At 43.7% G+C, this 13,244-nt stretch overlaps 1 protein-coding gene across 1 annotated transcript in view; it reads right to left on the bottom strand.

Moving 5' to 3' along the window:
• The window catches only part of CNTNAP5 (contactin associated protein family member 5), a 250,326-nt gene extending 242,681 nt beyond the window's left edge, over positions 1-7,645 (bottom strand). The window contains exon 1 of the mRNA XM_072341043.1: positions 7,247-7,645. Within this exon, the coding sequence (XP_072197144.1) occupies positions 7,247-7,421 (175 nt within the window). The 5' untranslated portion in view covers positions 7,422-7,645. The remainder of the gene's footprint in view (positions 1-7,246) is intronic.
• Positions 7,646-13,244: the final 5,599 nt, after the last annotated feature.

Raw genomic sequence — 13,244 nt, 5'->3', positions numbered from 1 at the left:
GAATTTACAATAAACGAGTAAACTAAAACCACACAGACTGAACTGAGTACTTCAGGACAGATGAGAAATCCAAGGGCGCTACATAAGGCGTCTCCTCCCTTTTCCGCACTGCTCTGTTTTGCGTTCAAATGCTTGCCCCAAGTATAGGGCAGCCTAGCAAGCAAGGGCCCACCTAGCATAACACATGTCCAGTTTGATATTCTACCAGTTTATATTTGATTGTTTGGTGTGGCTGTAGGCTTCTTCCTAACTCTTCCTCCCCGCATTAGTTTCTGATGAACCTTAGCTCCTGAGGAGCGTGCTATTTCTGTTGGTTTAGCATTTCCCTTTGCTTTTAGGACTGTGGAGAATGAGTGCTCCATGGCTCGTTATCATGTGGGGCAGACACTTATCATCTATTAAATATTTAGACCTTCATATAGCAAGTGATGCTGCTAACTTGTTTGATTTAAATTATATCCCACCGGCAAATCAAATTAGAGAAGATTTGAGTAAATCTACCTTTTAAAACAAAAGCTGATTTTCTGTGTTCAGCCATTTGTGGGATTAACTTTTCTAATGGGTTCTTCAGTGCACAGTGTTTTTGTTTTCGTGGATACTAAAAGAGGATGAATTATTCATTGGGGTGGAGGTGGAAAAGCTACAACATGCATTTTCATCGCATATTTAGTCCCTTTTGTCCTTTTCATAAATCAATCCTGATTACTATAAATGCATGTGTTACTCCTAACGGTTCACTGATGACTCACTTGGACCATTAATTCAGACCTCCTCCAGTGCATTAGGAAGCTGCCACATGTAATGGTGAAACTGGGAGAAGATCCCTTGTGACCTCACCTCTCTCTCTGCAAAGAAAAGTCTCCATCTCCAACTACTTCCCATATGCATAATTTTACAGACATTCCAAATATTCTCCAATAACAAAATGACTTTCCCCTGCTGCTCCAGTGATAAATTTGCATGAAGAGAAAGAAGAAAACAGCTTTGTTAGTGTTCAGTGGATTGATTTTCTGTCCTACAAGGAGGACAGAGAGCAATGGCTTATAGCACCCACAGCAGAAATGGGGGCAATTTATGTCCAAACATATAGAGACATCACGGAACTAAGATGAGAATGACTACAGCTATGTCACCGTTGACACAGACCACATGGCATTTGTCTCTGTTCCTGGACTGCTGATGAGCTGTCATCACTGAAGAACTACTGTCATCGAGGAACAATACCTCACCATTTAGAGCAGAAGTAAATGAAACTTGCCAATTCTTATCCAGGTAGTACAGCATTCATCAACTCCTTATAGCCCAGCTGGGAACAAATAGAGGATTTTACCCATTTGAAAATTATTATTATTATTTACTACTATATTGGCAACACAGTGCACTGAGCACCTTTGGAAGAAAAATTTACGCCCCAGAATTCCTAAGGGCCAACACTCAATCCTTCTCAATACATATAATAGAACTGTGCATGAAAATGTATTTATTTCCTTTCCATTGCAGTTCCTACTGTGCCACAACGGTTAGTAGTGCATACAATTCTGTTTCATGCTCTGGGACTCAGTGCCAGACTCAATCACGTCAAAAGGGAAGTCTCCCCCAGCATGATGCCATACAGTTACTCTTAGCAGCTTCCACTGCTATGGGTGTTACTGAACATTCTTGGGTACTTCTGGGCACCAGACAGAGAGGAGTCCAGAGTGTCCCACTGCATCTTGATGCTTTTTTTGTTCCATAAAGATTACACAGAATTCACAAAATTATTGGTTTGGAAAAGAGTGCATTAACACCAGCCGCTAAAAGCCTTTCCAAGTTAAGAACTGCATTAAATGAGGAATTCAAACTTAGTAGCAATAATAGGGAAAACTTGCTAAGAATTCATATTGAGGATATCCCATAACATCACATTTGGAGCTGTGCAGTACAACACAAATACTGTGGACACATAATAAACTAATTATAGGGATAACGTGTCTGCAGTTAACCAAGTCAGGAGGGAACCAAATAAACTTCTCCCAGAAAGCCTCCAGCACCTGCATCCAACTCATTGGTGAATCAATCTGTGTGATCTGGAATCTGGACTTCCCTGGCCCAATGCAAACACAGCAACACAATCCTGGAGCCAAAATCCTGATCTTGAATCACAATGATGCTGCTGAATGATCCTTTGAGTTATTTACTTAGGTAATCATCACCACAAAACAACTCCTCAAGCTTCTGCTACCCATAGCCAGCTTCAATTAAAAAAGTCTGCACCCCCATTCACTACACACCTAAGTAAGATCAATTCCTAATGTAGCACCAACACAGGATGAAGACACAATCTGCACTGATGCGCTGCCATTGACACAGAGGTGGCTAAAGCACTGGCACTGCTGTAGCCGTACAAATCACTTCTTAACCTCTCTTCCTGAAACTGAACCCTCACTTACTTAGGAAACAGCCTCAAAATGCATAGACAGCCCTTGGAAAAAAAAAAGTGGGGAAAAAAAAAAAAAAAAGCATCTCTCTTCCACAGACAACTTCTATCATGCAAGAAAAATCTTCTTGCAGATGTCCGCGAACTCATTACATTCATTTGCCCTGTATGGAGCACACTTCTGGTACTTATAAGTGACCACGCAGGTTCAGGCTCCTGGGGCTGCACTGGAGTCCTGAGATTGAGAACTGATGATGTCATTATGGTGGAGAGAGACTGGGTGAAATAAAAGGCACCGTTACTGGGAATAACCTCTGCTGTTTTATTCTGATCATGTTCTGAATATCTCTAAGCACAAAGTTCTGTAGGAAATAGACCACGTTATCTGAGTTTCAACACATGGTTTCAAAATATAGAGAGTATTACGCGGAGGCAAAACCTCTGCCAGAAAAACACTCACCACTCTTGGTATACAGACCAGGTAAGTTCCCTCATGACATTTATAAATGGCTTCATCCTTTCTCTTTTACTAAGTTACTTTCCATTATATTTTGAGCAAATAGCTAAAATCTGAACTGTTTCAGCCCTTTCAGAAGAGCAGTTGTGTCACTTCATGATGAACTCCAGATTTTTTTTTAACTGTTTAGCAGAGTGGATAATACTAAAATAAATCAATAAATCACTGCTTTGGCACCTCATTCATCCTCCTCCTCCTCTCCACCCCCAGTTTTACATTGCATTGTTTTCACTGCTTAAAACATCATCATTTGTGCTGTTCCAGTGAACAGATGTTATTGTCAGCCCGCATGAACCTGGACAGGGCAATAATTAGAAAATTCAGAGACAAGATTAATACAAGCAAATTAATTATCAATAATACCAGTGTGATAACGGAGCAGCAATGTGTTGCTTTACTTTTTCTTAACACTACAGAGGCATGCTAAATTGTCTGCTGCTACTTCCTGCTTTAACAAGTGATGCTCCCACTGCATTCATATTCCTACTTGTTTTAGTATTTAGCTATTCAGGCTCCATTTGCTCTGAACATCAGCAGAGACAGAGGAGGGGAAGAGGAAGGAGGAATTTAGACTATGGGTTTAGATATGATTACATGCAGCTAGGCAAATATGAATATGACACAGCAGAGCACAGGCCATGACCACACCATACAGGATCAATTCAATAGACCTCAAGGGACTTAATTTAGATTCTCACACTGATTGTAGATTTAAGTATTTATCTCCATGCATGCTTAAGATACACTGAAACTCAATTTCAACTGGCAAAAGAAAGGATTCCTGTGGGCTGGCAATGGCAAAGACCATTGCAGTTGGAGGAAAGCCCATCCAAAGCATACAAGGGCTAGCTGAGTCAAACTGATTGAATGTTCAATAATGACAGACATGCAAGAGAAGCACTGATCAGCAGTGATTTTCCCAGACTCTGCTGTAGCAGGAATGGCATCCACAGTCTGTCTCTCAGGAAATTTCATTTCTTCCATCATTGCATGGGAAGGCATGAAAAAGCTAACATTTGGATAGGTTTTATCTCCCTTTGTGAAGCTAAGAGGAAGAAAAATCATATGAATACTCACTCATCTCTTGTGAAGAATACTTAAGTACTGGAGGCAGAGGAAGAACCAGAGATGTGCATCTGATTCAGTCTACTCAGCCTCCAAGAAAATAAGCCTCAGACCACAATCTGAAGATCAATATTCTCCTTTTTTTCAGCAGATCTCTTCAAAACTTAGCACTGCTGACCACACATATATAAAGGTTACTGCTTAACAGACCCCTTGTCTTTATCAATGCTGACCTGATAGGTCTCATCCATGCTGTTACAAGTCCCAAATTCTCTTCCTGGTCTTGATGGCTCAAATATTTGGAGTCAGAATTTCCCCTCTAAATTTTCAGTTACACTTGTCTGATTCCTACACAATTATTGTCAATTCAGATCAACACAAAAAAAAAAAAAAAAAAAAAAAAAAAAGACTGAAATCATCAGTTAATGCTTTTGTTACCAAAAAAAAAAAGGGCTGCTTTTCCAGGAAAATATTCTATTTCAGGATAAATAGACATACCGATACACACTGCCTGTCCCTTAACTGAAAGGGCTGTCTATTCTAAGACCAGATTTAAATCTGCAGCAGATTAGTGGACCATTTGTTGTCCAAATATTTCAACTAATTCAGTAAGAATTGTAATCCTAACGTGCATTGGATTTCTGCATCTTCAGCTGACAATCATGACTGGATTTATGTGAAAGGTTTGAAAGACTCACATTTGGGTAACAAATGGTTGTGATCCCTGTGGGAGGAGGAGAAGGCTGTGGTTAGGAATGGAAACGCCATTGCTACTGAGAATAAGTTCAGCAGTGAGAGCTGGAAGGCATCAGTTCTCCATGAGTCTGCTTCATCTTCCTTGCCACACAAGAAAGAACAGGAAGGGGACAGAATGCGTAAAACAGCAACAGGAAACAAACAACACTGAGGATCACAACCCAGGGATGATCCCACTATTTCTGTAGACACAGACCAGCCCTGCACAGCTACTCAGGGCAACAGGAGAAAGCATCAGACCATTTCCACCTCACTTAAACATAAAACAGAAAAGGAAGAAGAAATAAAAGCCATGTTCAACATCTGTCCGTCTAGAGCTACAAAAGCTACTAATGCATCCAGGTCACAGAGAGTACAGGTACAGAAATCCCAGATTCACCAGGTACTGTAGATAACCCATTCCAATATTATGTGTGCGTCTACATAGCCATTTTCTAGTAATTAGTGTCCTGGAGAGAAATCCTAATGCCCCAAATTAATCACAAGCAGCAAAGTGGGAGGAAATTATTTTGTTTTGTCAGCATTTGGGAATTCTGATCTTCTCTAATGATGTTACTGACCCCTAGCCTGTAGCTGTGTTTCAGAGCTGTTTCTTTAGCAATTCTTTGTTTAATTAAGAACTACACAAAGAAGAAAACAGAAACATATTAGTGGTAAGAAATGTTTTGACACTATCAGGATTTTCTCTTCTTGTCTTTTTTTTTTTGTTTGTTTGTTTCCTAATTTAGAAGCAAGAGAAAAATTACTGAAATTAATGCCGAGTTAGATACCAGAGAAAACTGAACCACTTGCATTCTGCCTCCCAGACACGTATTCCTTTTCCACTATAATAATCTGTCGCCCATTCTGTTCTTGTTCGCAGAACTTGTCAGAAAAGAGCCTGTTAAAGGCTCACTGACAAGCAAGCAAACACACACCTGAATGCCATTCCTTCGGCCAATCCACTCAAACTGAAGCTGGCACAGAAACAGCACTCAGATGCTCCCTGATGCTCCTTTGCTAAGGCTCCCATTAGTGAAATCTGGGAACTTCCTCTTTAGGAAAACGCACAGCGTGCCCAGGAGCTTCACAAACCATAAGAGAATGATATTCCAGTGCAGGTGTTTAAATATCCTGAAGCAGTCCTCCTTGCATTTATCAATTTGCCTGTTGATGAGATTCCTTAGCCCAAAGCTGAGGAAGGTTCCCTGAGCTCAGCCCCAGCTTTCCCGAGATGCAGCACACAGAGATGATTTATTTAAGAAGGTGATGAATTTCTGGCAATTACTGAGGTCCACGTGCATGCAGATACCCACACATCCAAACCTAATGAGGTTTCCAGGGAACTCGCAGCTATTACAGATTCACGGGCTCCTTCACTCAGCTCTTGGGAAGGCGCTTACAGCCGATTCTGTGCTAATTCATGGAGCAATGAATAAGTAAAAGCCATACAGTATAATAAAACCATTGATCATTACGCTTTAAAAAGACTGACTCCTAAATATTTAGGAAGGAGCGCGTATTCAATGTTTATTGGCACTGGGAAATTAAGCTGTCACCCGTGAAATACTAAAACTCATTAATGCAGAGTTTCTTTTTAAGTGTTAGGAATTAACTTTATTACTGCATCAGTAACGGCAAGCCTCAGCCTTAAATCGCCTGCCATTTAGCGTGAGGGAACGTTATTAAAACATATTAACCATCATTTAATTGACTGAGAAAAGAAGGGGAAAAAGAGCAAAAAGGAAGAAAGGAAGGAAAAACAGCCGGAATGGCGAAGTTGGCCGCGCTCCGTGCCGAAATTCCATTCGGAGCACACAGGGCACGAGCGGGGCCGCGCCCCGCAGCTGCCGGGCAGAGCCGCGCGCCCCTCGCCGCGCCGTCGGCGGAACAACAGCGCCCTCTGGCGGTTGCCGCTCCCCGGCGGCGTCTCCGCCCCGCGCTACTCCGCTCCCCCCGACGGCATCGACCGGGCGGACCCCGGCGGCACCGCCCTTAGCGCGTGGGAAACTTCCGAGGGGACAAAAAAGAAAAGGAGGAGGATCCGCGCTTTCTCGGTCAGAATGCTGGAGAGAGGAGAGGAACGACAAGCGGGAACCGACGGCACCCGCGCTGCCCCGCCGCCGCTTACGGGTTGTAGCGCGGCTGCGCGTGCCCGAACACAGCAGCCCCGACCCAGGATGCAGGAGCGATCCGCTCGCGCTACCGCGCGGCCCCGTCCCACAGCCGGCGCGGGGAGAGCAGCGGCTGCACCGGCTGCAAAAGCAAGCCAGCAGCGCAGGTTCCCCTTTGCTCCTACGTCCACAGGGGCAGGACAGCGGCGAGCAGCCAGCCTTTCCATCCGGCCGCAACTTTACGTTTCTGAGCTCGGTCGGCACACCGGAGCCGGGATAACTTTCTTGTTGGTTACGTTGCAATAACCTCAGCTTTCAGGAGATTTTCTCCCCTTCACACGCCCCTAACTCCCCTCCCCGGCCCAACACCAGGGAGCTCCGCGCGCGTCCGTTACTCACAATTTGTCGCGGTTAATCCCAGGTGCCAAAAACCGGCAAGCAGTAGAGCGACAGCCCCGAGGGCTGGGGAATCCATCTTCAGCCCCGCGGGGGGAAGCCAGCAGACGCCTGCCTGTCTCTCCCGGTCTCGTTCTCCGAGCGCCTCAGCCTCTGTGCTCCCTTTTTCTCCTCTCATTTACTCCATGCAGCATCCAGGCACTCCGGGTGCAGGAGCAGCCGAGATACCCTGCTCGGCGGCCCTGTTTTTGGGGGGAAACCGTTCCGAACAGCGGCAGCAGCGCCCGAGCCGAGCGCTCAGCCCGGCTGCCGCCGCGGCAATGCACCTCGCGAGCTGCAGCTGGAAGCGGTACCGCGCGCTGGGCACCTCCTTATAGGCGAGAGCACCACTCCACCTCCTCCCAACCCCCTGGAAGTCACTCCTCCTCGCCTTCCAGGGAGGATCCTTATTGCAATCTTCACGCGTTGTTGATAAGCATCAGAGTCACGGAGTAAATCAGATGCCTGGAGGGAAAGAAAAAAAAAAAGGAAAAATGTTTTCTCCTCCCTCCCGGCCGGGTACCGCCGTGGCTGGAACGTTTTTAAAGCGCCCTCAGCTCGGTTGTTTGTTTGCTTACAAATAATATATTCATATATCTTACTGCATGTAGTGCCAATACATCCTTACAGGTCTTGGCGCTCAGCATCACACCCAGGGGATCACTGAATCGTTAAGGTTAGAAAAGGCTTCTAAAATCATCTAGTCCACCCGGAGCCTCTGACAGGGCTGATGGGTGTTTGCAGAGCTGGAGACCGAAGCAGAGCCACGTGCAAAGTACCGCAGCCTCCCACCCAGCTGGATTTTGTGGCTGACTGATTGATTAGAACAGTGCATAGGGTGCCGTTATCCCCCAGAGGGGTGAGAAAGTTGGAGGGTAAAGGAAAGCAGAGCTTAAAACCATCTTGCTTTCCCCTGAGGTTTGTGTGCAGGCAGCCAGAGCACACTCAGAGCAGCACCTTGTGCTGTTTGCAGCCACCTCCCTGCATGCTTGCAAACACAGGATGTAAACATCCCTTCAGGAACTCCGCTTTAATCACTGCTGAGATCTAACCTTGTTGCTTTGCTGCAGCATCACCTCACATCAATAGATTGCTGCATCAAAGTCAGGTCAAAACTGTATTAGTGATTCCCCTGATGTGTGTAAGGAGAGTGTATTTGGGCCATTAAAGTCCTTGTGAAGTAAAGTTGCTGGTCCTCAGCCACAGTCTCCTATTGAGGAGTAATTAGAAGTTCACATGAGCCACTGTCTCACCAGTGGAGAGCAGAGATTTGAATTGCTGGCATGCCATCAGCCTCATATTAATGTAAGGAGGATGGAGGAAATTTGTTGTGCTTGAATACCCTGGTTGTATGGTGCCCTGGCAGCCTGATCTGGTGGGTGGCAGCCAGCCCAACAGGAGACGTCTGGAAAGGTCCCTTCCATTCTAATTCTATGATTCTATGATTAGGTGCTAGAGCAGGAGTCAGGAGGACACCCAAAGCAAAGCTCCTGGCTCTGAAGGAGCAGTCATCTTGGGAAGCAAAAGACCGTATTTAAAAAAAAATGACCTAATTGTTTCACCTTTTGTTGTTACAAGTGATGCAAGGTTAAACAGGAAGCATAGTTGTATTGTCACGAGGCTCTCAATCAGAATCTCTAAATGATTTAGTTATGTGAAACCAAGACCGAAGAGGAACCTTAAAATCTGAAAAGATCTCTAAGTCTTTTGTTTTTTGTTTAAATGTGTTTACATACACCAAGGTTGTATCTTTCCCCATGCAGGCCTGACCAGATCCTTTGTGCTTCACCTAACGCCTGAACCCACTGAGATTTCAGAAGCTTGGGTGGGGGTCAGTCCGAGGATAACACATCTACACAAGGTGCCTGCTCTCCCATCCAAAGAATCACAGACTTGTAGAATTGTTTGAGTTGGAAGGGAACCTTCCAACTTCAAGGTCCAACACCCTGCAATGAACAGGGACACCTACAGCTCCATCAGAACTCAGAGCCCTTCCAGCCCGACCTTGAGTGTCTCCATGGAAGGGGCTTCTACCACATCTCTGGGCAACCTGTGCCAGTGCCTCACCACTCTTACTGTAAAAGATTTCTTCCTTATTTTCAGTCTAAATCTCCCCTCTTCTATTTTTAAACCATTTCCCCCTGTCCTATCATAACAGACTCTGCTGAAGAGCCTGTCTCCTTCTTTCTTACAGACCCTGTTTAGATACTGAAAGGCCCTGAAGGAACTGCTTATCCAGGATGCTGACAGCACCTTCCCTGAGAAGGAAGTAGGGAGCTCTGCTCATTTTCCACGGTGAGTGGGGAGAGAGATGTTCTCACCTTTCTGTCCTATAAGAAATGCCTTATCTCCATAAGTTGTACAGACCGTGTACAATACTCTGGCTCAGAGAACTGCACTGCTTTATTGCAGGTCAGGAGGGCTGAGTATTGAGAAAATTATGTTATTAACTTGACTTTTTCAGGTGAGTAATCAGGCTTCAGAAGTACCAGCAGTGCTTCCAGAGCTACCACTTGAGTAAACCTAAGCAGCAGAATATATCAGAAAGCTTAAAGCCAGAGTGGGTTTGCTCAGGAGACACACAAGTCTTTGACACGGCCACAACTTCACATCTATCCTGACATCAGCAGAGGAATTCAGAGGAAGGAGATTAATATTTTATTTTTTTTTTCATACTTTCCTTTTAAAAAATAATTAAAATTAAATGGACTGTGTTTCAAATATTTTCAGTGTCTTTCAACTATCTGGCACAATGGTACAGTTTTTAACTGACTCACTGAACTAATTAGTGGTTTGTTTATAGGAAAGCAGATGTGGAAATGAACTATGCAGACTAATTAAAAGCCAGCAGTAAATATGAGCCCAATATAATGCATCCCAGTGGTTACCAGTATGGATCTGACTGCAGATCTGGTCCCAGATCACACTGCTCCCGTTTATGTTGCACATATGAGGTGCTGCTTTCCCAGAGGCACACCTCTTCCATAAGCTGCTTTGCATCATAAACGCCAGGCAGGTGTGTTAAGATTTGTGAATGTTTGGTTGCATGAGCACTACAACTGAGGAGTTATGGCCAGAGTGGAGGGCTACGCAGCTGTTCTTTGCAGGAAATTATGTAAATAATGTCACGTTTAAGGGCTCTTTGCCAGCAAGATTTTTATTAGAGCAAATTTATTAATTACTATTAAAGCTGTTCAGACAAAAAGGGTGTCTTGCACTCGTTTATCTGAGGAGGTAAGTTTGTCTGTGATCAGATACACTGATTTTCTTTTGTAGTGTCAGTGAGTAGCGTTGGCACTGCTACAGCCCGCGTGGAGTTTATCACTAGAAGCTGTACTAAGTTCAGCCCTTGTGTTCAATTCGTTTGGCTGTTTGAGCAATTACAGATGGAACCTTTTTGTCTTCCCCCAAACTTAGAGCACTCAGAGAAGACAGCAGAACAGCATTATGTATATGAATTTTGAAGAGCATATATTCCCACAAACCATCATACGTGGCTTTTGGATCACCTATTGCTGTTTCCTGTTGATAACAAGGAATTCGTTGGAAGAATCTCATGTTTCTACTCAAAAAGAAAAAAAGAAAAAAAAAACAAAGCTGCTTCTTTTCCTTTTTTTTTTTTCTTTTTTTTTTCTTTTTTTTTTTCCCCTTGGAGAATTCTATGAGAAGAATGGATTCATTCATTAAAGAGAATATATGGAAAGCTTCCATGAAACACATCGACCCTCACCAGGTGAGTGCAACAGCAGGCTGCTCATTATCCGTGGATGGTTCCACAGCATACATAAGTCCAGAGGATAAGAAAATTTAATGATCTGCTGATATAATCTGATGGCCAGTAGCATTTTTGAGATACATGCTGAGATTAGGGTTAAAGAAATCAGTTGTCAAGCTGTGCTGTGATTATTGGAAGACAAAGAACTAAAATCACCTTTTCTTCCCCCTTGCCTTTCCCTATGTTATTTTGCCCCTATCTTTTCTTATTATGGTTTTCATTACATTATTTTGTCTGCCTATAAAGAGATTCACGTCAATCACAGCTAGATATAGCTACTAGACTTAATAGATTAATAACCTGACTAAATAATAGTACAAATGGCTACAAACTGCCTACAAATGGCTAGGGACTTCAGTAGGCCTTGTAGAGGACACTCTTCCATGTTGTGATTCCAGTGACATTGTACGTTATGGTTCAGGAGAGTTGCAGAAGTTGAGCTGGATCCTCACCAAACACAGGCGTCAAATCCAGGTGGACCATCCACACTTCTCCCCAGTCTGTGTTTGTTTGTTTGTTTGTTTAATTAATTAACTGCAATCATCTATGTGAGTTTACTGTTCTAGAAGCAAGTATCCACCACTCAAGGGAGACTTGTGAGTGTGAGGCCCATGGACACTGACAAGATCATATAATCATAACATCATAAGAATGGCTTAGGTTGGAGGGGACCATAAAGATCGTCTAACTCCAAGCCCCTTGCCATGGATAGGGCTGCCACCCACCAGAACACAACTCCATCCAAACTTGCCTTGAACATGTCCAGGGATGGAGCATCCACAGCTCCTCTGGGTCACCTGCCTAATGGAAGGATGGACTTTACAAGGCATTGGCATACATGCAAAACCCATTTCTGTGATCAAATCAACAATGATCATCCCTAAAGGGAGAAACGTACAGAAACAAAATAACGCATTCTTTTTTCCTTTTTCAAAGGCATACAGTTTGAAGTTGGAACAAAGAAAGCCCTGAAAGGTCCCAGGACACTTGTCACTGGATGAATTTAATCCCTGAAGAACAGTGTGCTAACTAATAGAAATGTAATATAATAAGAACTATGAGTCCCAGCTCAGGTCAAAGCCCAGCATCTATCCTACGGTACTCAGAAGCTTCAAGGCTAACTAGAGGAATAAAATGATAAAATGTGACAGGTAAGTTAGGAAAAATCTCAGTTTGGTAAGTATTTCAGTTCAGACCACAGCATCAGAAGGGAGGCAAAAGATATCCGTGTGAACACCTATTTCCATCTGTAAGGAAAGCAACTTTCTTTTTCATTCATTAGTGGGTATCTGGTCTCCATTTTGCAGAATTTTATTCATTCAGTCGTGGAATAATAATACCTGCCACGTTACTGATGTAAGTAATGACATATAATGAATAGACACTGGGCTGAATTTTCAGAAGCAATTACTGATTTTGCATGAACAACCAAGGTATCCCTTAAGGGGCAGTTTCTCAGAATGATTTGGCCTCTGCCTGCTGAACATCAGTACCATGATCTGTCTGCCCAAACAGTAGAGTTAAAAGGAGAGACATCCACAATGATTAGAGTCCATTGAACACTTGCACCTCAGCACACCACTTAATCCACAGACTCATGCTTGAGGAGGGAAACAGCCACCTGGGCCTACATTCAGAATGAACAATTTTGAACATCTCCATCATTTGGCAGAGGAAGTTTGCAAGGAGTGAAAGGGAGCTAATTTCATCAAATAAATCATTCGTGACAAATGGCTCATCCAGCACTAGCACTCGGAAAATTATTATTAGCAACAGCTGGGCTGGGTATGACAACCTATATTCAGGCATTCTTTCTACTTTTCTGCTTGTCCTTCAGTAATCTGTGTTATGGATAGAGGTCGGAGAGGAGTGAGGAGAGGGAAGTTATGTGGAAACTAATGCAATCATTAGGTCATTTTTAACCTTGCTGCAATTATCATATAGAAGGAGCCAACTGTGAATAATGGGAGGTGAGACTGCAATTTAAACTCCCCTGAATATACCCTCACATGCTATCAAGTTTTCTACATTTAATCCTGCAGGAATGAGCTGCACCTGAGCACTCCTATGTTGTTCACTTCTCAGGCCGACATATAGATGGTCTGGGGTCCTGAGCTTATGTTTTTAAAGCACCCTGCCTTTCTGAGGTTGTATTTTCTGATGCAATCATGGCAGGAAATGGAATAG

The sequence above is a fragment of the Excalfactoria chinensis genome, chromosome 7 (genome assembly GCF_039878825.1).
Source record: "Excalfactoria chinensis isolate bCotChi1 chromosome 7, bCotChi1.hap2, whole genome shotgun sequence".
Taxonomy (NCBI): Eukaryota; Metazoa; Chordata; class Aves; order Galliformes; family Phasianidae; genus Excalfactoria; species Excalfactoria chinensis.
This window is presented reverse-complemented; position numbering and strand designations above follow the sequence as displayed.